The following is a 27584-nucleotide window of genomic DNA, read 5'->3' as shown; positions in this document are numbered from 1 at the left end:
TTGAATTTCAATTGTAATTCAATGACCCTTCTGGAAGGAAGTGGTTTGGAAGTGATGTACAAAAAAAAAAAAAAAATATGACAATTCGATTTACTTAAATTGCTACCGAATCTTATTAAGCTTTGCATAAATTAATATACATATAATAATTATTTAAATTTTAAAATAATGGATGGTAGATACACGAACGAAAATTGAAGCGAAGTGTAGAGGCTTCTTGGTGCGAAACTAGAGCAGTGACTATAAAATGCAGCAGTCAAGCACGACATGAAAATTAGTTTGAGTTTAAAGTGAATTAACATACATTAACCACCGTGGTGTGATGGTAGCGTGCTCCGCCTATCACACCGTATGCCCTGGGTTCGCACCTCGGGCAAAGCAACATCAAAATTTTAGAAATAAGGTTTTTCAATTAGAAGAAAATTTTTCTAAGCGGGTTTTGATAATTCCTCTCTTTATTATTTTCGGTTCGTTACACTAGATTGTCAAATAAGTTAATTTAGGCAAAAACTGTACACAAAGAGTTAAGTACAAGTTTACACTTAAAATAAATAAATGTAAGGTGCGACAACCTCCGAAGAGATCTAAGGCCGAGCTTTTCTTCCAATTTGCGTCGTGCTTCTCTTGATTTTCCCTACAAATTGGCCGGACGGGACCTACATATTTCATGCCGACTCCGAACGGCATCTGCAAGGCAGATGAGTTTTCACTGAGAGCTTTTCAGGACAGAAATACACTCGGAGCGCTTGCCAAACACTTCCGAGGGGCGACCCCGCTTACAAAAACTTTCTTCTAATTGAAAAACTTTATTTATAAAATTTTGATGTTGCTTTGCCCGGGGTGTGAACCCAAGGCATACGGTGTGGTAGGCGAAGCACGCTACCATCACACCACGGTGGCCGCAAATTTGACAATTGCTTTCGTACAATCATAGATGAATGGATTTGCGACTCTTTGATTCGAGAGAGCGGTGGCAAAATGCACATTTTTGTCAATGATGCCACTCCAAACAAAAAACAAAAATGATCTGAATATGGGGATTTTTGACATATATTGCGGCGCTTTTATAGTTTCAATCATTTAATAAAATGATAGTGGAAGAATATTCATTTCTTTAAACTTTTTTTTACAATAATACGACTAGTTAGAGTTAAATATAAACAAATCTAAGTAAAATTTACATTTTGATTAAATTAATTAGTCAAATATTGTAACGCATTTAACTCACAGTGGAAACCAAATATTCTTTTGAAATTTGAGTAAATCGGACCTAGGATATAATAGTTAACATCATTTAGTGGATATGGCTTATCTTAAATGTCTGACGTTCCAGGTTCTGTGATCAAAATGGACTGGTTGCATCGGGACTTCATATCTACAAAACCCGTTTTTAGTGATAACATTTGAATGGGAAATAATATTTACCCTCCGCATTCAAACTAATAATAATAATAAATGGCGGCCACCGTGGTGTGATGGTAGCGTGCTCTGCCTACCACACCTTACGCCCTGGGTTCACACCCCGGGCAAAGCAACATCAAAATTTTAGAAATAATGTTTTTCACTTAGAAGAAAAATTTTCTAAGCGGGGTCGCCTCTTGGCAGTGTTTGGCAAGCGCTCCGGGTGTATTTCTGCCATGAAAAGCTCTCAGTGAAAACTCATCTGCCTTGCACATGCCGTTCGGAGTCGGCATAAAATATGTAGGTCCCGTCCGGCCTATTTGTAGGGAAAATCAAGGGGAGCACCACGCAAATTGGAAGAGAAGCTCGGCCTTAGATCTCTTCGGAGGTTATAGCGCCTTACATTTATTTTTTTTAATTTTATTCGAACTAATAATATTTACTCTAAAACAAGTATTTTTATCTTTTTTCCGATAATTTTTGAAGACATTTCTACAGTTGTAAGTCAAAATAAAGTTTACCGAAATTTTTGGCCCGTTTTTCGTTTTAGCTGGCACATTTTTTGTTCTGGCACCCACTTCAGCTGGCGCGAGGGATTTGTCTGTAATTTTTGCCAGCACAAATTTGAGATATATCCCTCGCGAGAGCGTAAACAAATGTTTCTTATTAAGTCATCTTTGCAAGTCATTATAGGTCAAACTAAACAGCTGACATAATCAAAGCACCCCTACACTCTCAAACACAACAAATCAATCAAAGTGACAGCAGCGCGAAACGCGATTGTCTTGTTAAAGGTGGCGCATTTCAATCAACCCGTAATACCTTGAATAAACTTAGATACTATAATTTGTAAAGTTGCCAAATATATATAAAAGTTTTGAATATGTAAATTAATAAATTTTTAATTCATCATTACGAACGCTAGCTATGAGCTAAAGGATTAGGTATGCGTTATACGCACCAAACACGTTCTGAGCTAATTCTAATTCCTAGTTGAGTAATACTATGTACAAACACACACCAAATTGACAATTTATACCATTTGGGAAATTTGTTACGCAATTTATCCTATAATAAATTGTAATAATAAATTCAAACTGCAAATGCAACTTTGTAAAGTGTGTTTATTGAGTATATTTAAACGTCAGTTACGCATGGCTCAACTATATGGTTGGCTCATCTCATCAGCTGATTTTATTTTTTTTCATTTCACTGGAGTAGATTGCCAAAAAAAATCGCAAACTCAAAATGAAACCAAAATATTGAACACATTTTCATACAACATACAAAAATTTCAAAGATTTATGTTTTCATTCCATTCCATTCGCTTAATACCAACACGCACATTTTGACAGTCTGAGGAAAGCTATGTTGTTGCTGTAGAGATGAGCCAACCAGCTATCAAATTACTATTGTGTAAGCTAAATTAAGTTGTATGAACGCCACTCAATTTAAATCGAAATTGCCTCAATTTATTTTTCTGTTTAAATATAGTATAAATTCGCTTAAGCGACAATATATGCATAATTGTATCGTTAATAAAATATAACACATTCAATCGTTTGTTCATCACTTTATTAATCATAAAAATGAACATCAGTGACAGTTATCGATTTTCGATAGCAGGTCCTACCACATTTTTATCAACTGACATAACTTTTTTAAATTATCTGCTTGTTAGCATAGGTGGCTGCAACAAAACAAATTTATCAAGTGTTTTAAGAATTTTATGAATATTTTTGTGCTTTGTTTCAGTTCTTGCTTAAAATTTTATTGTATAGCGGCAAGTTGATAAGAAATATTTAAAGAATGCCATTTAAAGTGCAAGTAAGGTCGAAATAAAATTTACTCAGAAATTTTTTGGTTTGTCTGTTTTCATACAAGTTTTTTTGTTGTTGTCAATATTTAGCTATTGACAACCATTTCATATACTATTGCTAAGTATGTGCTGGAATTTGTAACTGAAGTGATCACCGCGCACTTTCGTGCTATTCTGCAACAACGAGGGACGTTCAATATTGTAACGAATTTGATAAAGTTCTCGAAAATTCAGCGCCTTCTGTTTTCATTGGAATCACTGAACAGTGGATTAGAAAACTCGAATGTTCTGTATATAAAATGCTCTTTATTTATAGCACTACTATATCAGTAGAACTAGAAGTAAATAGGCACTAATCGAGAGTGCTTTGCCTTCAAAAAGTCTAGACCCTGGTAGAAATAGCAGAGCAATCTAAGGAGTAGTGAATCAGTTTGATTTTAACACGTTGTAAGTGAAGTACGCAATTAATATTAATTGTTAGAAACTACTACCATAGTAGTGTTGTAATTAAAGAACATTTTGATGTAATGAAGATTTGAGTTTATTTGTTCGGCAGTTCAACGATTCTAACGATAACAAAAGGCAAATGTTTATCGAGAACTCCTAAAGCTCGTAACAATTTATAGCAAGGAAAAGGAATTGGCTTGAAGATGACTAGCTGGCCCAGTTCATTCGTTCTTAATTATGACAGAAGCATACAGGTGATGCCCGGAAAACAACTGATTGACACTTTTTTTAAAATATGATTCCACACTTCAACTTTCGGCGCAGTACATTTTGATATTAAAGCATTGAAGTACAAAAACCAATTAGGTGGAATTTTTATTATGTTTGCATGTATGTCCTCTTGCTGCCACCTCGTATGGGTCTGGACTTTTCTTTGCTTTATAAAATATATCGAACGTCGCTCACTTCATATGACTGATGGGTGTAATTTGCGAGTGCTACGTGCACAAAATGACCACTCATCAATGCCTGTAATAATTAGTAAATTAAGCTTGCATATTATTATTATTATTTTTTTTATTTTGTTCTATTTTTTGAGGTTACATCTCACCATTCATAATTTCTTGTAACATTTTCGTATATACGCTTCACATCATTGTTACTGAGATTTATACGTTTTACAACAACAGCATGCATAACAATGTATAATTTGCGACGATTTGGAAATTGAAAAGTCATTTGCGTTGCAATACAAATTATGCATGTATATTTGCGCAAACATGTGTGTGTATGTGTGTATAATTATCGTAAGCTAAAAATGTTGTGAAAATGCAATTAACTTTGTTTTGGGGTTTGCAGGCTGTTCTGAAATTTATTATTTGGCAAAAATTATTATGCACCGGAATGGCGCTTGGATAGTTGGCTTTATTAGGGATGTTACCGCTATTAGTGAGGAGTTACACTGTAGTGATATCACATACATACCGAATGCACTAGAAAATATTATAACCCGCACAAGCACAATCAAAGCAGTATACGCATTAGGATTTGGGCTCAGGAAAAAAGTACCACTCCGCATAACCAAAAAAATAATTTTCGAGCCCGCGAAATTTCATCGATTTTTTATGCATTTTTTTTTTAAATTTTCAAGGCTCCAAATAATTTTTTATGTATTTTTTTCGTGTCAATTGGCAAATGCAAAATTGGTAAATGCAGTTTTTTAAAAAAAAAAAAATTCTTTTATGGAGATTTAGAAAAATTTTGGTCGAAAAATTGACTTTTTTTCGCTGGCTCGAACATTATTTTTTTGGGTATGCGTAGTGGAACTTTTTTTCCTGATCCCAAATCCTATCGAAAAATCGATGGCGCGATATAGGTTAACTTTCGTCCATACAAATCGACACAACCCAATACGCATACACCTAGGCAGGCATAGTCTGTGCATCCAATCAGCGTTTTTGTTGCACAAAATTTAATATTGATACGAGAAAACAAAAGGCTACACATACAATTAAGCAGCAGATAAGAGCGTAGACGAAGACAACAGCCTATATGAGATGCAGAGAAATGAGATAAGTGAATAAGCAACTAATCGAGAAGGCTGTTCGGTAAGGTCTAGACCCTGAATAAAATAAGCAAACGAGGCAACTGAGTGTATATCAGCAGCGCAGGGCTTGTAAAAAATCAATCAGTTTGATTTTAAGACTCTGTAAGTGAAGTACGCGAATAAATTCAATTGTGAATTTCTACTCGCATAGTAGTGCTGTAACTAAAGAGCATTTTGCATAAAGAGCATTTGAGTTAATTTATCCGACATTTGAGTTAGTGGTTCGAACGACAACAGAAGGCAAATAGTAATCGAGAATCTTTAAGAAACATGACAATCGGGCCTGTTCTGGATTTCGATTCCGACCAATTTATTCGGAATCGAAATGGATTGGTGTTCTCAATTTCGATTCCGACCAAAAATTATCGGTTTGAAAAGTATTGCCTCTGAGCAGTCGGAATGAAAATTAATTGGCAGATTATACACAAATGTTGCGATATTTGTCTTTCAAATAATTTTTTTTTAATTCTTCATTTTATTTGGAAGAGTTGTGTGTATTTTTTGTTTAAATTTGAGTTAAATTGGCATAATAAATCTTTCTTTAAAAACTTCTATCAAGAAATCTATTAGGCAAACAAATCGATGCTGATCGAAATGAAGTCGACCTGTTCTGAATTCCGATCCAGCTCATTTTTACGATTCGCACGCACAATAGCACGTATTCTTGCGTCTGCGCATCAAAAACCATATCTGCAGGCATTTTTTAATTAAAATAAAATTTTATGATACTTAAACCAAAACACATAAACAAAAACAGCTGATTAAACTGGTTACCGAATCGGAATGAAAACGATTCGAAATCGACTTCGAATCGATTTTTTACAATCGGAATTGAGAACACCAAATAGAAACCGAGTCGAAATCAATGTCGCTTTACTTTTCATTCCGAGTCGGAATTCAGAACAGGCCTGAATATTTTTACGAAACTATCGAGTAAATAAAAAATACCGATATCGTATAGAAATTCGAGCCCTTATCTTCACAGGATTTGTTTTAAGAATCATGCTATCTCAACAAATATCATACATTATAAATAACCAAACTCCAGGGAGAAAGATCGGTATAATCGAAACAATCTCAACAGTCAACCTCATCGGCTTACATATTAATCTTATGAGATGAAAGCTTTTCTAAAGTGTTGTTTAGCCATATCATAAGATAGTAGTTTCGCTAATATATAACGAAGAAAGATGTCCTGTGCAAAGGTACGGTGTTTTTGAAATAGACTCCGATATAATATGTTCTAAAAGCTTTTACTACGAGAGTTATTTCATAAAACCTTTCTTGGGATTTGTCAATATTAATAGTAAGCCTAAAATCTTTGAATTTTTTTCAAATTTGTACACTTTTTTGCAGGGAGAATAACTTCAAAGTCCATTAATCCGAAACCGCTTCTATCATATATATGAAAAAAGTTACGATGCGTGACTAGAATAGAACAAATATCATTTCAAATCGTAAGAGAAATGTCAGAAAAAATGAACAGCGGAACCACTGTTTATAAAGCACTGCTTACAATCCAATGTTATTAAACTGTTGAGGCGCGCCTGTGAATATTCCATATTATTTTTGATCAAAAAACAAGTGGTATACATATTGTAACGAATTCTGGGAAATTCTTGATAATTATACACCTTCTGCTAACGTTCGAATCGCTGAACTGTCGAATAAATAACTCCATTATTAAGTATTGGAAAATTGTTTTTATTACACTACTTTGGGAGTAGTACTTCACAATTACAATTATACTTCACTAATAGTGTGCTTAAATCAAACTGATTGACTGTCGCTATCACCGCGCTCTCAGTTAGCCTCGTTCACCTATTTCTCCTAAGGTCTAGACTTTTCACGAACATGCCTTCTGGAACAGTTGTATCTCATACTTGGTTATTTAGCTTTATACATGTATATCTGTAGTCTATGTTTTTCTTCTAGCTATATGCGTGTGTATGTGTGAGTAACAGCTTCTACTCTTATCTGCTGGCTACACATGTTTATGTAAAATAATCTCTTCGTTTCGAGCTACTGGTTATTTGTGTGGAATATTCTTCGTTGCCTTTTACATAAGTGTGGCTGCTTGCTTTTTTTGTTGTTTTGATTGTTTACTAACAGCATGGTGATGTTAATATTCGCCACAATATGTACCAAATTGCGTATAAAAGGAATAGCAACCAAAAAGGCAATACAATTTACAAGGTGTGCAGCGGGACGTTTATATGGCTGAGTAGATACATGCATCTACACCAGTATGAAATATGAATATTGGAGATTTCGAGCTCCCGCAAAGCTAGGTGGTGATGAAGTGAAATTCAGAAATATGTTATAGTAAGCATCGCCGTATGTAAATTTTGTATTTTTTTTCTAATATCAAGAATTATAAAAAATAATTAAAAAACTTTATGTGACTCGATACATGCACAAGTGTTGAGCGATACCAAAATTGGCTTCAAATGTCAAACAAGCCATCGGAGAAGAGTGTGCCTAGAACAAAATCCTTCCAGCGTATGTGAACTTAAAACAATAGAAGCACGTGAAATCAATTTATCTGGTAAACAAATCAATAGATTTTTATCTACAAATATGCAAAAAAAAAAAAAAAATAATAAAAGTTAAATGCCCTAAAATCTCATATCGACATACTAAATGTCAAATTGGGTGAGTTTGCAAATATTCTTTTTTTTTTTTCAAAAGCGTTTGCATAAAAATTAATATTTATGCATAGATGCTTATTTTTAGTGTTTCATAATTATGCACACTCGACAAACCGGACACAAAAATAAATTAAAATAGTAGTTATGTGGTATAAACGCAATTTAAACGAACTAAGAAAGAATCGCTATGCAATTTAAGGTGAACGAAAAATGCTGAATACACATGAACGAAACAATCAATGGCGGCAAGCAGACCAAAGAAGAGGGACAAGACAAGTGCTAAGCTTTAAGTGGCATATCGACATATTATATTTGTACAAGAAATCAACATAAACGCATTAATTAAAGAAATTGAGGTTAGGAAGTAAGTTGGCCTGAAAATATCATTCACTTATTTGCTGATATCATGAATAAATGTTTAAGAAGTGTTTACTCGGAAAAAAATTTGTTCGCGAATGTTCGCTTAAACATGGTTAATTGATGCTAAAATATATGGTTATATGCACTTCTAAAGCGTGTCTTAACAACAACAACAACATAATATATAAACAAATAACTACGCTGGAAACCAATAAAAATAAAAATAATTAAAATGAAAAAAAAAAATCGTTTGAAGCGACATCAAGCAGACAATGACCTTATTTGGAGTACCACAACAACAGCATGCAATAAATATTTGTGTTAGGTTAGTCCATCAGCTGTTAAAGAATAGTCTAAGCTTATTAATATATTTGTTGAGAGTTGGTGCTAATAGCGTTATTATGATAAGCTTGACTTGTACATTGATAGAAAAAAGCTGTTAAAATACCGAATTACAGGTCAATTTAACCAATATTTCTGCCAATTTGTATCCATCGCAAATAGCTTTTGAATCAACTTCGCACAAACAAAAGACAAATCAGCAAAAAAAAAGTTCAGCAGCGAAAGCTAAATAGTCAGTAATCAGTTTTGATTTAAGCACGCTATTGGTTGTGAAGTATGTGTTATTGTGAAGTACTTTCAAAGTAGTCTAATAAAGACCATTTTGCATTATTGAATATTGGAGTTATTTATTCAACAGTTTAGCTATTCGAACGTTAGCAGAAGGTTTGGAATAAGCGGAATTTCCCTAAATTCGTTACAATATTTTTAACTTGAGACCAACAGCTTTCTTCAGTTGAAATAACTAAACAAATTTGTTTTCTAGACAAAAAGCTTGGTTAAATTAACCACGAAGCGTTCAATTTTACTGAATATCTATTAATGCAAGTACAACAAACCTGATTTGTTGTTTTTAATAGCTACATTTCTTTCGGTATTTGCTGAGCTTGACTTGTATTAACATAAAATTAATTATTATTTATTAATTATTAACATTTATTTAAATAAAAACAACGCGCAGTCAATTAAAAAAAAATTGACAAAAAATGCGCTGACATTGACCCGTTTATGTGGACCTTTGGCTTATCGTTAAAAAACTCTTGGGTTGTCTTAAAAAGTGGGGTTTAATGATAAAGAACAAATTATAAAAATTCATATACTATCCCTGACCATCAAAAGTTATACGATGTCCAGACGATACATTTATGCGTAGTTCACTCCCTTATTCCTAATTCGGTCTCGAATGCCGCACAAAACTTGTGAGCGAATCATCTCATTCGGTGATGATTCATTGTAAACTATGTCGAGATCTATGCACAACTCGATCACTTATCTAATTTTCATCAGAAGCTTACCGAAATTTGACAGTGACCAATCGAACGAATGAAAAATGCATTAAGAAAGCGCCGGGTAGAACTCGATCGCCGATTAGATGCCGTGTGAACAGTATATTTGATAAACCAATAAAAATTCTTTGTTCAAGTTCATTAAACCTTGTCGAAAGCTGTAAATAAATATGCTCATGGATTATAAGTTGTAAACACGCGTTTACTATAATCGATTATGTTAATCTTATGTCAAACAGTGTTTATTGTTCATATTTCAATAAATAGTAATAATAACAATTATATATTCAACTATTTGTATTTTAAATTAATTTTTGCGACTCATTTGCTTAGTATACGTATTACTTGTCCGGCAGCGCACGCATATACAGTCGAGAACATATAAATAGAGGAAAGTATTAGAAAATAACTACTGCTGCTTCATTCTATATATGCTGAGCCGTGAACATACAATTTCAGCCACATCAAACAAAAAAAAAAAAAAAACAATATAAAATTAGGCGGGTAGCGGTTAGCATTATCCGACATCACAAATGACCTAACCAGACCAAAACCTAACCTCAAGAAACGAAAACAAAAAATCACTACTAATTGGGTTTAAACTGTGGTTAGGTTTGAATTATAACCCCTTAAACCAGGTATGATAGCGGATTCGAATTCGGCGCGTCGAAATACATGGAAATACAATTGTTTCATTATCAGATCCGCCTACCTTTTTTCTGATTCTGTGTAAGCGAAGTCAGTATTTGGTGTAAAAGTTTTCTTTTTCATGATTTGTATAAAATACTCTCTCCACCCGTTGAAAATGTATTAACTTTATGTGTAAAATAAGGTCTTTTCAGTTTTATAAATTATCGATTATATCAGCAACCAGATTTCCTAAACTTCAATCGTTTCCATTCATCTACCCAGCACTGTAACTATGTACGTAAATGCGCATTATTAATACGTGTTTTGTATATCGATAACAATGTCAAATAAACCTGTTAGATGGCAGCAGCTGCCGTTATATATCCCTGAACTTGACCACCAATACATAAAGTGGAGGGCATGCGAAATTTAATAGTCAAAAACTAAAAATGCAACAAAAGTTGAATGAGTTGGCAAATGGAAAGAAAGGAATAATATGACAAAAAATGAAACTGAAAGTTGAGAATGGCAAATCATTTTTTTGTTTTGACGCGTAAAAACAAAGGCTAACAAAATTTTTCCAAAATTATGGTAAGGCGTATAAGGGTTAAGAGAAATAAAAGAAACGAAAACAAATGAAAATTAAGTTTAACAAATGTATGTAATTTTTACTTTTAAGGCTTTGATTGAAGATTTGGTTCACTATTGGTAATTTAAGTCACATGTTCAAAATAAAAAAATGTGTCGTATGAGGGTTAAGCGAGATAAATAACAAAAATGTAACAAGATATTATACACTAGTCGCGTTTCTGTTCCGCTAGGGCGTATTCCGGAGACTCCAAAGTTAGGTTAATGTTAGGTGCAAGTAGCTGGCCGAGGGTCTGAAGTCCTGATAAAGGCTGGCAAGTTCTTGACATCATATTCCACGACCTGACGCAGATTATCTCAGAGCCCCCAAAAAGCACTACCTTGTGCCCCTAGTACCGGGCAGTTAAACAACTGCTTCGTGCTGTTAATACTCTTTATAACTCATGCATGCCAAACTTTAAGGCAGTGCTCAGTTAGTACTCCTTCAGGTGTGGAAATTTTATTCCTAGAGTAGAAACGTGATGGAATCTTTAAGGCTCCCATTTGCAACATATTTGTTCCGATGTCCGACACCCCGGTGTTTATATCTATCTTTCGCCGGCTTGACGAGGATGTCCTCGTTTGGCATTCGCTTGCATATGGTAAGAGGCATACCGAAACATTTAAGTTCGAGTTCATCCACATCGGCGAGAGTTTCAGGTTGGGAGAGAGCAGGTTGCCTGTCGCTGAAAATAAAAATCTCGTTGCTGATATTGTGAGTCCCTATCCTAACTGCGAGTTCCATGATGGCTGATACTTCTGTCTAAAACAACCTACGGTGATCGGGTAGTCTGAAAGAGAGTTGGAGGTCTAGGTCGCTTAAATAGACTCCACCTCCAATTCTCCCGTTTAGTCTAGAGCCGTCGATTTATGTTTTTGGAAACGCTGCCGCCAACAACAAGGCACATATCCGACTCCGCTTATTCATCTTCAACTTAAAAATGTAAAAACAAAACAATTTTTTTTGATTTCAAAATTTGAAAAAAAAAAGTTGCGGATAAGGTTTAAAGCAAATAAATAAAAAATGTAGCGGGAAACTATGCATTTCTGTTCCACTGTTCAATAGAGAACTTTTTTTAAGATTTATACATGCACTGTTCTGTAGGGAAGGCTTTGTCCACAGAATACTAAATTGAAGAAGCATTCTTAAAAAAATTGCATATGTTTAAGGGTTAAGAGAAATAAATAAAAAAAATTGCAACAGGAAATAATTTGCTTGGTCTATTTCTGCTTAGCTATTATGTCGGGCTTCAGCTTAACTACCAATGGGCAAGCCCTATTTAGTTTTTGTTTTAATATTTTTGAACTGACAACACTTTTTTTTAGTTAAGTAAACAAATTTGCACTTTTCAAGTACGTGCGTGCATTTTCTTATATTTTTGTTGAAGCTAAAAAATGTATAAAAAAGTATTCAAAAAGAAAAAAACACCAAACTCAATGCTTCAACTTTCTGCAAAGAAAGCACATTTTTGTTGGCCAACAAAGCCGATCAAGGTGGACGACACTTGTTGACAGAGTTGAGCACAGCAATGGCATACAATAATGTTGCAAAAATTAAATAAAATTTTTATATAATTTTTAAAACGTAAATCACTTTTGTCAAGTTTACAAATAGTGTATTGACCGTTATGCGATTAGAAAGAAATGCTGAGGGTAAAAGCGTATATTGTACTTGACTTTAAGAGTGTTGTATACAATAAAAAGATAAACTGTTTTTTTTTGTTTTTTTCATCTATTGGCTTTTCTTCCTTAATATTATTTTAAGCTTGTTTATCTCAATTAAAAAAATAAAAATAAGATAAAAAACTTATTTCATATTTATACCGCTGTTAAGCTTCATTGTATGGCAACTTTTTTTTTTATTATTACTTTTTGCATCTCGCTCATTCATGGCATTGCGGCATAAAAAATAGTCTGCAGCTTAGCGATAACAATTTGCTTGCCCTTGCAGAAGAGTGCTACCGGAAATGGTGAATATGTGTAAACATGCATATTTGCAATTTCTTATTGTATGAAAAAAACTTCAGTTTCATAAAATTTTGTATAAAAAAAAAATTCAAAACGGTATGAAAAAAGTCTCTAAGTTTCATAAAATTTTGTATAAAAAAATTCAAAATAAAAATATAAAGCTTTGCAAGTTTCATAAAATTTGTATAAAAATATGCCAAAAATGTCTGTTCAGTTTCAAAAACATTTAGAGATTTCGCTTTCAAAATTAGTTTGGAGTATATTTTTGAGAGTTAAATTTTTTTTGAGTAGTTAAAATAAAATATAAACTTAGTTTAAATTAAAATTGGAAAAAAGTATGTAAGTAAAATTTAAAACTTTTTGTTAGTAAATAAAAATTTTATTTATTTAAATTCTATTTAAAATTTTCTTTATAAAATCTTTACAAAAATTTAATTTTGAAGAAGTTGTTTTTCTTAACAAAACAACAAAAATAAGATAAAAACAAAATAAAAAATACTATTAAAATTGAAAAAATACAATATAGTTTTAAAGAATAGGGTTTTCGGTTATACGGTAAAAAAAATTTCGTTAGTTTAAATTTTTTCCAACAAAAAAAAAAACCTAAAAAGTCTTAAGCAAAAAAAAAATTTTTTTTTTCAGTATGACACATGTTATGTTATTAAAGTTTTGAGAGTTTAGGAAAAAAAATTCTAAAAAAGTTAAAAAAAATTGTATCTAAAAAAATTAAAAAAAAACATTCTAAAAAAATTAAAAAAAAAATATTCTAAAAAAATAATAAAAAATTTTTAGCACTTCCTTTATATAAATGGACAAAAATCAGAGAAAATTGTATCCTTATATAAAGGCATATTCTTGCTAAACTTTGATTTTTAAGTATTGAAATAGAAATTGTAAAAATATTTATAAGAAGTAAAAAATTTATTTTTATTTTCTCCTTTTCTTACATTTTCTCGGCGTCTTATCCTATTTGTGAAGTTTTACGCTTGTAGCTCAATGAGAAGTTACATAAAAATCAATCCCAAAATTCCCTCCGTTCCGTTTGATTTTTCTACACATCTCAGTCCGTGCGCCCCCTAGCGAAACTTTTTGTATTGTGTCATCGGCTGTCATCGAACTCTGAATTACATTATAAATTTTTAGCCCATAGCTCATCGAGAAGCTACTTAAAACACGGTTTCAAATTTCCAAATTATTATCTAATTTTTTCGACCCGTGTGCCACCTAACGGAACTTTTTTCTCCTTTTGTTCCTTTGGTACGGTGTCTTAACCTGTCTCTGAGGTATCATGTTTGTAGCTCAATGGAAAGTTAGTTTAAAATCAATCTCAAAACACCTAATTTCAAAATTCTTATCCAACTATTTCGATCCGTGCGCCATCTAACGGAATTTTTTCTCCTTTTCTTACATTTTCTCGGCGTCTTATCCTATCTGTGAAGTTTTACAGTTGTAGCTCAATGAGAACTTACATGAAAATCAATCCCAAAATTCCCTCCGTGTCGTAGGATTTTTCTAAATATCTCATTCCGTGCGCCCCCTAGCGAATATTTTTGAATCGTGTCATCGGTTGTCATCGACCTCTGAATTAAGTTTGAAATTTCAAGTCTCTAACTCATCGAGAAGTTACTTAAAAGCAGGTTTGAAAATTTTCAAAGGCTTATCTAATTATTTCGATCCATGCGCCACCTAACGGATTTTTTTCCTTTTGTTGCATTGTCACGGTGTTCTAACATATGTGTAATGTTCCACGTTTGTAGCTCAAGCGGACAAACATTCAACCGACCTAATATAAAGGAAGTAAAAATCATTCTCAATATCAAAATTGAATTTGGAGTCTGTTTATGCCTTGTAAGAAAGTTTAAAAGATTAAAAATATTTTAAAGATTTTCAAATTACAGATTTTTGCAAACTTTTTAGATGTTATGTATTAAAATAAGAAATCAAATTTAAAAATATTTTGTTTTCTAAAATTATTATTTTTTTTCAGAAAAATGTTCTTCCCTATTAAAGCACACAAAAAATTCACTTTTTAACCATCTTACTTTACAATTTTTTCTATAAAGCTTTTTAAATCATTTTTGAAGTTTTTAACATTTTTGTTAATTTTTAACATTGACGCGAATTTAACAGCTATTGATTGAAACTTGTTTTCGAGTTAAACGACACTCGGATGCATATGTGAATATCCCTAGGTACTCATTCCTGGTGTATAACCTCCCACCGGCGTGTGTGAATAATTGCTTTAGAAACTGTTGTTTTCGCACACTTTCTCCTTTCATCTCTTCTTTTACTTCCCCTTATCGCCATTTTTTATTTAATTTATTTTATTTTTTTTTCAAAGAAAAGTTTTAAAATTCTAAGCGCTAAAAGCGCGCTGTAAAAATTTCATCAAGGTCGTTTGAGAAATTCAGACGCCAAACACAAAAAACAACATAGTTCGATTGAAGCTTGTTTTTAAAAATTTTTCTCAAATTATTATTTCCGCATACTGGAAGCATTCTATAATAAAAAAAAACACTTCAAAATCCTGCTAAAAATTCTAATCGTAAAAGAATTGCTGACCGCAAAGTAAAAATTTGCTTCAGCATTTTCTTTAGCGCAAAACATTTTTTCCAATTTCACAAAACTAAAAATAACATAAACCTGTTGAGAAGTACGCGTGGATGAAATCGAAGCATACATTTTCACACCACTACACACTAATCCCACAATTTTTTCAACAATATTTGATACATATAAAAAGAGTGCTTCAAAACTTACATTTTGGTGAACGCGCACGCTTATTATTTTGACGATCGTTAAAGAACGAACTCAGCACGCTGGCAGGATTCATTGAACGATTGGCTTTCAAACTTTTCTGACGTTGCTTATCGGCATCGCGCGCGGATGTGCTGCACGCAATGTATGGGCCTTTTGTAGCAATATTTGTTGTTGTGGGTTTTGGTGCGCATGCTGTGGACGCGTTTGTTGTTGTTGATGTCGTTTGCATATTTGTAGTTAAATGTTGTTGTTGTTCGGTATCTTGCGTATTAGCGGCGCTATAACGGCGTGAGAATAATTTGGCAAGATCTTTCATGTTTGCGCGTGTTTTTTTTTCGAATTTGTACTACACGGATTTTGGTTTTTATTTAATAATTAAAATAATTCGACAATAACGCTGTATAAAGCAGTAAATTGGTTTTTCTGAAACAGATTTGTGAGCCGCGCTTTTTATGTTTAAATTTCGTTGTTTTTTGCGAAATTTGTATATATTTATTTTTTTATCAATACTAAACGCTTAGCTATATAAAGTTTAAGCGCACTTATCAATTGTTTATTTATTTATTTGTTTAACACACTTTGTGCTTACAATAAAACGTTTTGAAGAAAAAAACTCGAATGCAAAATTTTTTTTTTATTATCCTTGCTACATATTCATTGTATTTAATTAAATTTATTTTGTGTTTAATAACTTTTATTGCAACTCTACACGTACGAAATGTTCTATACAATTCAATTTAACGTTTTTGTAGTACGAAGAGCTTTTTAAAAAAGTTTGTCTACTCGCTTGCGCTGCTCACTTTGGAATGAAGTCTGAGTTGTGCTTGCCACAGCGGGTAAATATCGATTTTGCTAGCCAACAACGTCGCTGCTGAGCCTGGCTAATTGGTGTGTAGCGCGGTAGCTGCTGCCTTCACCGCTGTCCCCACTGCTGTCGTTACCTTCAGCTTTTGCATTGTTTTTGTTTTTTTTTGTTGTGTTCTTCCACCCAGAATATTGCTTACGCCGAGTCATCTCGATAAGCGTCGCTTAGACCGGTAATCAGGTAATTCCAAGTCTGAGTTCGAGTTTACACTGCGCAGCGATTGCCGTAAACGGCAGCAGACAATTTGATTCTCAGAGCGATTAAACGTTGTTGTTGAAAATAACACTTGCTATTTATGTGAATATATATGCATATCTTTTCTATCGCAAACATACGTGTGAAATCCTTAACACGCTTAACCGTTAAGCTATTTTACATGTAAACAAAAATGACATTAGCGCACGGTAAACGCTGTTAATGATCATTAACATACATGCAGTGGGGTAGGTCTGTTGGTGTGTTGGACCGCTGTTAAGTTTACACCGATGTTGTGTTTTTGCTGCTAAATCCATCAACAGCGCTGTAGGATTGTAACATTGATCTGTTAGCTGACTGTTAGATGTGTGATTTAAATTTTAGTAATTAAAATTTCACTGTTAACTGTGTTATGAGACAGTAAACATTGTAAATAACATAGTAAATGGAATATGCACTTACGTGTGCCTATCTACTTATGTGGGTGTTGTTTGTTCGCCGAACAAGAAACCAAGTATCATCTGGATAATTTAGTAAAGAAAATTTCTGGATTTTTTTGTTTGTTTTTGATCCTGAAAGTAAGCGTATGGTTCAAAGTGTAAGCGTAAGCTTAAAGTGCTGTCTTTTCTTGTGGTATTAGACGCTGTTTAGGAGACTGGAATAAGTAGTGTAGGCGTAGTATGTGGGAAAGGAATGTTGTATGGGGTAATATAGAATGTAAGAGTAAGTGCTGCCACTACACTGTAGCGTAATGTGGCGACAAAGTACGTGCTATAGTTGATATAATCAGACAGGAAATCAAGGCAAGGCAGGCAAGGAAAGGAAAGGAAACGAAAGAACGGAGAGGAGAGGTAAGAAGTGGGGAGCAGATGGCAGGGAAGGAGAGGAGAGCAGTGGCGAGGAGGGGGTAGGAGAGGTAAAGAAGACGAGAGGAGAGGAGAAGAGAGGAGAGGAGAGAAGAGTGAAAAAGTGAAGTAAAGGAAATGAAATGAAAGGAAAGGAAACGAAAGAAAAGAAAAAAGACGTGATATATACGCGTTATCGATTTGTATGGAAGTGTTATTAACTTTCCGTCGATAACAAATGCTATCACTTTGTCGGTTTTTTATCGATTTAGTAGCGAACAGTTGTCGATTATTTATCGAAATTCTTAACAATATGTTATCGAAAAGTTACCGATTTGCTACCGGAGTGTTATCAGTTTGTTATCGGGGTGTTATCGATTTTTATCATGAAGATATCGATAAATTATCGAAAAGGTATGGGTGCTTTATCAAAAAGTTATCGGTTTGTTATCAGAAAAATATCGATTTGTTTAAAAAAAGTTATTGATCTTGGGTGTTGTTTGTTCGCGGAACAAGAAACCAAGTATCATCTGGATAATTTAGTAAAGAAAACTTCTGGATTTTTTTGTTTGTTTTTGATCCTGAAAGTAAGCGTAAGGTTCAAAGTTGTATGGGGTAATATAGAATGTAAGAGTAAGTGCTGCCACTACACTGTAGCGTAATGTGGCGACAAAGTACGTGCTATAGTTGATATAATCAGACAGGAAATCAAGGTAAGGCAGGCAAGGAAAGGAAGGGAAAGGAAAGGAAACGAAAGAACGGAGAGGAGAGGTAAGAAGTGGGGAGCAGATGACAGGGAAGGAGAGGAGAGCAGTGGCGAGGAGGGGGTAGGAGTGGTAAAGAAGACGAGGGGAGAGGAGAAGAGAGGAGAGGAGAGAAGAGTGAAAAAGTGAAGTAAAGGAAATGAAATGAAAGGAAAGGAAATGAAAGAAAAGAAAAAAAACGTGATATATACGCGTTATCGATTTGTATGGAAGTGTTATTAACTTTCCGTCGATAACAAATGCTATCACTTTGTCGGTTTTTTATCGATTTAGTAGCGAACAGTTGTCGATTCTTAACAATATGTTATCGAAAAGTTACCGATTTGCTACCGGAGTGTTATCAGTTTGTTATCGGGGTGTTATCGATTTTTATCATGAAGATATCGATAAATTATCGAAAAGGTATGGGTGATTTATCAAAAAGTTATCGGTTTGTTATCAGAAAAATATCGATTTGTTTAAAAAAAGTTTTCAATTTGTTATTGATATGTTGTCGATTTGTTATATTCGTGTGATCAATTTGTTACCAAAAAGTTATTGATCTTTTATAGACAATTTTCCGATTTCTTATCGAAAACTTATCGATTTGTTATCGGAGTGTTACCAATCTCTTTCCGCTGTTATCAATGACTCATTGTGCATACGAATAAAGCATTGGCAATTATTATAGAGTCACTCCAGTGCATAGAACCGGCTGCCGTGGCTGCTGCAAATTATTTATGGTAAGTACGCCGGCGCGCCGCTATGCTGCCGTGGCCACCGCCGGTATAGTACCGACTTTACGCCGCCGCCGATAAAGCGATCGGAGTAAACCTCTATTGTGTATTATGTCTTCCCCTCCTTTTAGAAAGCAAAAATTGCGAAAGATTACGACTTTTTTAAGTTATATTTATAATATTATTGAATCAGAAGTTTTGTCAATTATTATAAAAGATTTCTCTAATCATAGAATTAATTGCATTAGCATGATTCGCTGGGTCGTATGAAACAAACGGAAGCTAATAGGCAAGCAGTGTGGGAATGATTTTGACAAATCACTGAGAATCCCTTTTCTAATATAAAATGAAATTCCAAATTCATTTTCAATATACAAATGTATATTATGCTAGTGCCACAACAACAAATATAGTCAGAATTGGGCAATGGCGCTGCAGTGATGTGCACTTATGGCTCAATTGCGCAGTCATTGGTGCGCAACAAATCTTTTTTTTCACTCGTTGTTCTTCTTTGTTTGCACGTTTTGACTAAAATGTTTTTTTATAAAACAATCATGTAAAAAGCTGTTGACAAATATTTGTCAAATGTTCGTATAAATGTTGTGTGAGAGATCAAATTTTAAATTTTATTATGCGCTCTAAGAACTTATGGTGTTTTCTTTTCTGGAACAAATGCTACCCTTATGCTGCACTTTTAAATTCAAAATTTTGAACTTGGCCACCTGGCGCTCTGCATATTGGCTGAAGTTGTAGGTTAGGTCCAATTAAAGTGGCAGGTCCATGAAACCTCACATAGACTGAAAGTCCATAGTGTTGCCAGAAGTTTGCTCAACGACCGAACTGAGAAGCCATATCAGAAACCAGGACCTATGTTACAGAATAACTCCATCCTCTTGGCAAATACCAGAAGCTTTCTAGAACGTATGCTACTTGCTGGTTCTAGATCTGATAGCTTTGCCAATCCCAATAGCTGTAGTTTTAGTCTAGCGAGTGCAGGGCACGAGCACAAAACGTGACCGATAGTTCCCTCCTCCAACTAGCACTTCCTACATCTGCTATCACTGACAACGCCTAATTCTAAAGCATAATGTGAGTAACTTTGTTAGTCTAAGGTTCTAAGACCTGCATAGAACCTTCGACACTTTGCAACCCCGCGCTTCGTTCCACGCCTTTTCCTGCTTGGTCGCTCATAAGCAACTCTTGCCTTCTTTTAATCTCGCACCATCTGATTGGGATGCCCTGTTTAGCTAGCTCATACGCCTTTTCATATCCGAGGACCTATTTAGGTGTATACTTCTCCCTATACCGATTTTACCCAGAGATTCCTTACACTCTAACACACTTTGAGATGTTGTGCTACGATAAATTATTGCTTTAATTGCTGATTGGCTGTCAATGCAGAAATTGGCGCCGCTGCAATTGAAGCTATTTTACTCTTTAGTCACGGCTGCTACTTCCACTACAGTGATCTGGCAGCTTGTGGGATCTGTTTGTTTCCGGATCAGCGCAGTATACCTCAGACCCTTCTCCTTCAATTACTTTGGCACTATCGTTGCACACGTGGCTCAACTCGTCTGCCGTTTGAGCGCCTTTGCGACAACCTTCAACCTCTATTGTGGCTCTAGGAGATCCATCGAAACGCAGGTAGGGAATTAGGTAAACCTTTCGTCCTATATTTGATGACGCTATACTACTATGGCGGTATAGTCTGCGATCAAGCTGTCCCGGCGCATTGAGTCCCGTTACAGTTCTTAGCGCTATGTTCTTCGCTACCAGGCCAACAAGTGGAATGCGCAGAATGGCATACAGTGCAGTCATAGGGGTTGTTTTCAGGGCTCCTGTTAGGCTAAGCATTGATAGCTTGCATACCCCTCTAATTTTTTGAGGAAGTTACCTTTTTGTGTGGCCGTCCACCAAACAAGAACTTCATAGTATATAATAGGATTTACAATCGCGTTAAAGCGTCATCCTTCCTAGCTTAGTTATTGTTTAATTCGGGACCTTTGAACCTGCTAGTAAATAAGACCATATCCATCTTTTCCGCTTTGGCGCTCACACCGACATTAGATGCCCAGGTATGTATGTACCTCTCGAAGCGCTCGATACATCAAAGAGCTAATTGTTGAAAGGCAATTTTCACTTGTGACAGCTACAACGTCATATCAGTACGCCATACGTTTGACGAGTCCGCCTGAGCAGATGTTTGATGACCAGTGTTTACAGAAGAGGTGATTATACCCTGCCCTGCGGCGTGCCCATGTCCAACGATTTTGTGGCCTCATACAGCCCACACTGCGAATTAATCTTACTGCAATTAAGCATGCAGCCGATTCATGTGGTTAGGGCTGAATTCATCCATGTTCGCCTGTTTAGAGACATTGTCTAAAGCCACGGCAATTTCTAAGAAGACCCGCCAAGGCGTACTTCTTACATTCCAATGATTTTACTTTGTTTATAACCACCCTATGCAGTGCTGTGTGTACCGACTTGCCGCATGTTGTCTTTTGGAGAACAGTTTTTCATCCATGTTGGACTTTATAAATACATCTAGCAGCCTCTTAGCCTTTTGTGCTGAAATGTTGTTAAGCTAATAGGTCTGTAACTCTTTGGGACACATATGACTAATCTTTCAGCCTCTGGTAGGAAAACGACACGCAAAGATCTCCAAGAGATTGGGTACGTAATTCAGTCTTATGCAGCCGTCGAATATTATTTAAAGCCATTCCACGAACACTACTCGAGATTTGTAACATGGTAGGGAATACATATAGCATCTGCGCCCGACGAATTAAACTTAGAAAAAGTCGCCATCACGCGCATCCATTCGATCTTGATATCAGTCACCAAGTGCGGTACGTATAAGTGTTGTCAACTGGTTCTTCTGCATCATCTCCCAATGCGAAATGTACGTCGAGAAGCGATTCAAGGGAATCTTATCTGTAACGTCCCTATTCCCCTCTGCGCTAGCTGGGTGAATTTCTTATTCAGTGAGAAATATTTGATGAAAGGGAAACGCAAACTTACGAGAGAGCTGAGAAGAACCCAAACGGCAACGCTACTGTGGCGAATATTAGCAGTTCTATACATCAATATGCTGCTACTAAATAAATGCAAAACAACAATAAAGCACTTATGTACATGTACACATTAAAGCAAGCAGCCACACATACATGTAAACAGCGGAGCTAACATGGATGAGATTATTTCACATGGAGTCACCAGCTAAGAGCAGAAGTTGTTACTCACACATACACACGTATATAAAATATCAGATACATGAAGGACACATAAATAAGCAGCTGTTCGCGAAATGTCTAGACCTTAGGAGCACGGTTGCCACTTTTGGTCCTTTCCAACCCCCTTTTGGTCCACTGGTCCCTTTTATCCAACACTGCCCACACAATTTTCCATACCTTCATTAACCCTTATATAATTTATAATTTACCTCAATGCATTTCTTACAGAAAAATTGATGTCAACAAAATGTAGATGTATTTTGGTCCCAAATGAAAACATGGTGTGGAAACCGTGCTTAGGAGAAATGAGTGAATGAGGTATCCGAGAGTATAAAAGCAGCACAAGCTGAGGAATAATAGATCAGTTTGATTTAACAAAATTCGTTACGCTACTAATATTAGTGCCTTCAGCATAAAGTCAGCTCGGCCGAACGTAACTCAATCTTGAATGGAAATGTATAACGGAATTCCCAATTGATAGATATGAGCTGGTACGACTAGCAACCTCACTTTGACAATAAATATAGGAATCTTTAAAGAACAAATTAGCAGCAATTTGAAAGCGTTTTTTAGAAAAAAGTGTGCTTGTGTGTATGTATATGTTATAAAAAGGCCGGTAAAAAAACATTTTTATTGAGTAGGTGTTATTGATATTTGAAGATTTCACACATAAATAGTTTGCATTTTTTTCATTTGAATCATCGGGGTAACCCCTGCGCTTTAAAAAGGCTTGTTCATAGATATGTGTATACATATGTATGTACATATGTATATACTTACAGATTTATATACATATTTGCGACATCTTAAGCAAGCAAAAAAAAAAGTTGAAAAATATTCAAAAAAAAATTGAGAATATTGTTTCTTTTTCTCATTTCTTATACTCAGTTGAGCAGAGCTCACAGAGTATTGGATAACGGTTGGTTGTACAGGTATAAAGGAATCGAGATAGATATAGACTTCCATATATCAAAATCATCAGTATCGAAAAAAAATTCGATTGAGCCATGTCCGTCCGTCCGTCCGTCTGTCCGTTAACACGATAACTTGAGTAAATTTTGAGGTATCTTGATGAAATTTGGTATGTAGGCTCCTGGGCACTCATCTCAGATCGCTATTTAAAATGAACGATATCGGACAATAACCACGCCCACTTTTTCGATATCGAAAATTTCGAAAAATCGAAAAAGTGCGATAATTCCTTACCAAATACGGATAAAGCGATGAAACTTGGTAGGTGAGTTGAACTTATGACGCAGAATAGAAAACTAGTAAAATTTTGGACAATGGGCGTGGCACCGCCCACTTTTAAAAGAAGGTAATTTAGAAGTTTTGCAAGCTGTAATTTGGCAGTCGTTGAAGATATCATGATGAAATTTGGCAGGAACGTTACACTTATTAATATATGCCTGTTTAATAAAAATTAGCAAAATCGGAGAACGACCACGCCCAGTTTAAAAAAAATTTTTTTTTTAAATTCAAATAAAAAAAAAAAGTTAATATCTTTACAGTATATAAGTAAATTATGTCAACATTCAACCCCAGTAATGATATGGTGCAACAAAATACAAAAATAAAAGAAAATATCAAAATGGGCGTGGCTCCGCCCTTTTTCATTTAATTTGTCTAGGATACTTTTAATGCCATAAGTCGAACAAAAATTTACCAATCCTTGTGAAATTTGGTAGAGGCTTAGATTCTAGGACGATAACTGTTTTCTGTGAAAAAGGACGAAATCGGTTGAAGCCACGCCCAGTTTTTATACACAGTCTGACCTTGCGCTCGGCCGCTAACACGATAACTTGAGCAAAAATCGATATATCTTTACTAAACTCAGTTGACGTACTTATCTGAACTCACTTTGTATTGGTGTAAAAAATGGCCGAAATCCGACTATGACCACGCCCACTTTTTCGATATCGAAAATTACGAAAAATGAACAAATGCCATAATTATATACCAAATACGAAAAAAGGGATGAAACATGGTAATTGTATTGGTCTATTGACGCAAAATATAACTTTAGAAAAAAACTTGGTAAAATGGGTGTTACACCTACCATATTAAGTAGAAGAAAATGAAAAATTTTTGCAGGACGAAATCAAAAGCCCTTGGAATCTTGGAAGGAATACTGTTCGTGGTATTACATATATAAATAAATTAGCGGTACCCGACAGATGATGTTCTGGATCACCCTGGTCCACATTTTGGTCGATATCTCGAAAACGCCTTCACATCTACAACTAAGGGCCACTCTCTTTTAAAACCCTCATTAATACCTTTAATATGATACCCATATCGTACAAACACATTCTAGAGTCACCCCTGGTCCACGTTTATGGCGATATCTCGAAAAGGCGTCCACATATATAACTAAGGCCCACTCCTTTTTAAAATACTCATTAACACCTTTCATTTGATACCCATATCGTACACACAAATTCTAGAGTCGCCCGTGGTCCACCTTTATGGCGATATTTCGAAAAGGCGTCCACCTTAAGCACTAAGGCCCACGCCCTTTTAAAATACTCATTAACACCTTTCATTTGATACCCATATCGTACAAACAAATTCTAGAGTCACCCCTGGTCCACGTTTATGGCGATATCTCTAAAAGGCATCCACCTATAGAACTAAGGCCCACGCCCTTTTAAAATACTCATTAACACCTTTCATTTGATACCCATATAGTACAAACAAATTCTAGAGTCACCCTGGTCCACGTTTATGGCGATATCTCGAAAAGGCGTCCACATATAGAACTAAGGCCCACTTCTTTTTAAAATACTCATTAACACCTTTCATTTGATACCCATATCGTACAAACAAATTCTAGAGTCACCTCTGGTCCACCTTTATGGCGATATTTCGAAAAGGCGTCCACCTATAGAACTAAGGCGCACGCCCTTTTAAAATACTCATTAACACCTTTCATTTGATACCCATATCGTACAAACAAATTCTAGAGTCACCCCTGGTCCACCTTTATGGGGATATCTCGAAAAGGCGTCCACCTATAGAACTAAGGCCCACGCCCTTTTAAAATACTCATTAACACCTTTCGTTTGATACCCATATTATACAAACGCATTCTAGAGTCACCCCTGGTCCGCTTTTATAACGATATTCCGAAAAGGCGTCCACCTATAGAACTAAGACCCACTCCCTTTTAAAACACTTATTAACACCTTTCGTTTGATACCCATATTGTACAAACGCATTCTAGAGTCAACCCTGGTTCACTTTTATAACGATATTCCGAAAAGGCGTCCACCTATAGAACTAAGGCCCACTTCCTTTCAAAATACTCATTAACACCTTTCATTTGATACCCATATTGTACAAACGCATTCTAGAGTCACCCCTTTGTCCACCTTTATGGCGATATCTCGAAAAGGCGTCCACATATAGAACTAAGGCCCACGCCCTCTTAAAATACTCATTAACACCTTTCATTTGATACCCATATAGTACAAACAAATTCTAGAGTCACCCCTGGTCCACCTTTATGGCGATATCTCGAAAAGGCGTCCACCTATAGAACTTAGGCCCACTCCCTTTTAAAATTATCATTAACACATTTCATTTGATACCCATATCGTACAAACAAATTCTAGAGTCAGGCCTGGTCCACCTTTATGGCGATATCCCTAAATGGCGTCCATATATAGAACTATGGTCCACTTCCTCTTAAAATACTCTTTAATACCTTCCATTTGATACACATGTCATACAAACACATTCCAGGGTTATCCTAGGTTCTTTTTACAACATGGTGATTTTCCCTTACTTTGTCTCCACAGCTCTCAACTGAGTATGTAATGTTCGGTTACACCCGAACTTAGCCTTCCTTACTTGTTTTAAATTAGTATAGTATTGTGCAAATGAACTTCGATGAACGTTAAAGATAAACGAGATAATATTGTAGTGAGTATGCAAAAACTAAGTTTGTTTTATTGCCCATGCCCAAATAACAAAATTTTTTGTCGTCATCAAATGCAAAATCAATTTTTTTTCCACGATGTACACAGATAAAGATTAGGGTGTCATTTTATTTGTGGAGGAAATTGTTGTTGGGCTACGTTGCAAGTCTCATAATAGAACGGTTGTGCACTCCAGAGCGCCGTAGAGCTTCGGAAATCTATTCGGCGCTCAGCTACTTGGCTTGTGAGCGCATCGACAGAGATTCTGTAAACTAAACAATCAGTTTTAGCCACTGATGACCTGATATGAAACTTCTCGCTCTCTGAGAGCGCGTGAAAATGTACATTTTTTATGATATTGGCCATATATGCCATCATCCTCAAAATCAAATTTGGGCATTTCAGAAAAACTTTGGGTTATTTTACATGATAAAGGTTTAATTTATGATTTTCACCGAAAAGTTACTCAAGATTGTCAAATTGGATATTACCAAACTCGAATTTTTTGTGAGGATTACAAATCCGAAGAAAAAAATAACTCTTTTTAACCCGTGGAAAATTTATCAGTGACAACACCTTTCATCGAAGGGCTGCACACGAAGCGGGTTTTGGTAGCAACTTTCGATTGGTGAAAAAGTCAGCTTCTTAGTCTTCGCATTGATGTAAATGCATGCATAAAGGCGTGGCGACATTCCATTTTTTACAGCTGAGATAAATTGTACGTATAGGTTAACGCAACATGTTTAATTAACAGCCTTTGCGGACGACAACGCAGATACTTCGCCAAGTGATGTAATTTCGTAATTTCTTATACATTCTTTGCGTTTTTTATTGTATGTGGATATACATATGTACATAAACGTTTTGGTCGCATCAAAGTGAAAAAAGGGGCTAGCCGTTCATTGTTATCTTATGGCGGTGCCAGAGCAACAAAGCAAAGAAACGCAATCGAAATATATTCACACCAATTCTAAATATTCTCGCGGAATTTTGTTCTCGCGGATTTTTTTATTCCCGCGGAAAAATTCCTCCAATTCTTTTCTCCTAGGGAGAAGAATAATTGGGGAATAGGAATTTCGAATTTTCGAAGTCAGCTGTTTTGTCAATTGAAATTTCGTCGCGCATTTCTTATTTTTTTTTTAAATAGAAAAGTTTAATTATTGTTGCGAATTTGTTTGAAATTAAGAAATAAAATATAAACAATGCATAGTATTGCATTTCATGTGGTATTCACTGAAATGAGTAATGAATTGGTGCCACAGCAACATCAACAGAGGAGCATAAGAAGAAGAAGACGGCGGGATAACACAAATCTGCCGGAGTTGCCTGCTTTCATTCAGCAAAACTATTTTCTGGCCAAGTCGAGTTGAATTAGTCTTTCATCATATGCCAAAGTCTATTTAAGCTTTCTTAAAAATCCTTGCG

At 35.1% G+C, this 27584-nt stretch overlaps 1 protein-coding gene across 4 annotated transcripts in view; it reads right to left on the bottom strand.

Moving 5' to 3' along the window:
- The window catches only part of LOC137239402 (scavenger receptor class B member 1), a 148748-nt gene that overhangs the window by 80621 nt on the left and 40543 nt on the right, over nucleotides 1-27584 (bottom strand). For 3 of the 4 annotated variants that reach the window (XM_067764671.1, XM_067764669.1, XM_067764670.1), the window contains one exon: nucleotides 15616-17000. The exons of the other annotated variant lie outside the window; for it this stretch is intronic. In XM_067764671.1, coding sequence (XP_067620772.1) covers nucleotides 15616-15931 — 316 coding nt within the window. In that variant the 5' untranslated portion in view covers nucleotides 15932-17000. The remainder of the gene's footprint in view (nucleotides 1-15615; nucleotides 17001-27584) is intronic. 4 annotated transcript variants of the gene reach the window in all.

Source organism: Eurosta solidaginis, chromosome 2 (genome assembly GCF_040869045.1).
Source record: "Eurosta solidaginis isolate ZX-2024a chromosome 2, ASM4086904v1, whole genome shotgun sequence".
Lineage (NCBI taxonomy): Eukaryota > Metazoa > Arthropoda > Insecta > Diptera > Tephritidae > Eurosta > Eurosta solidaginis.
This window is presented reverse-complemented; position numbering and strand designations above follow the sequence as displayed.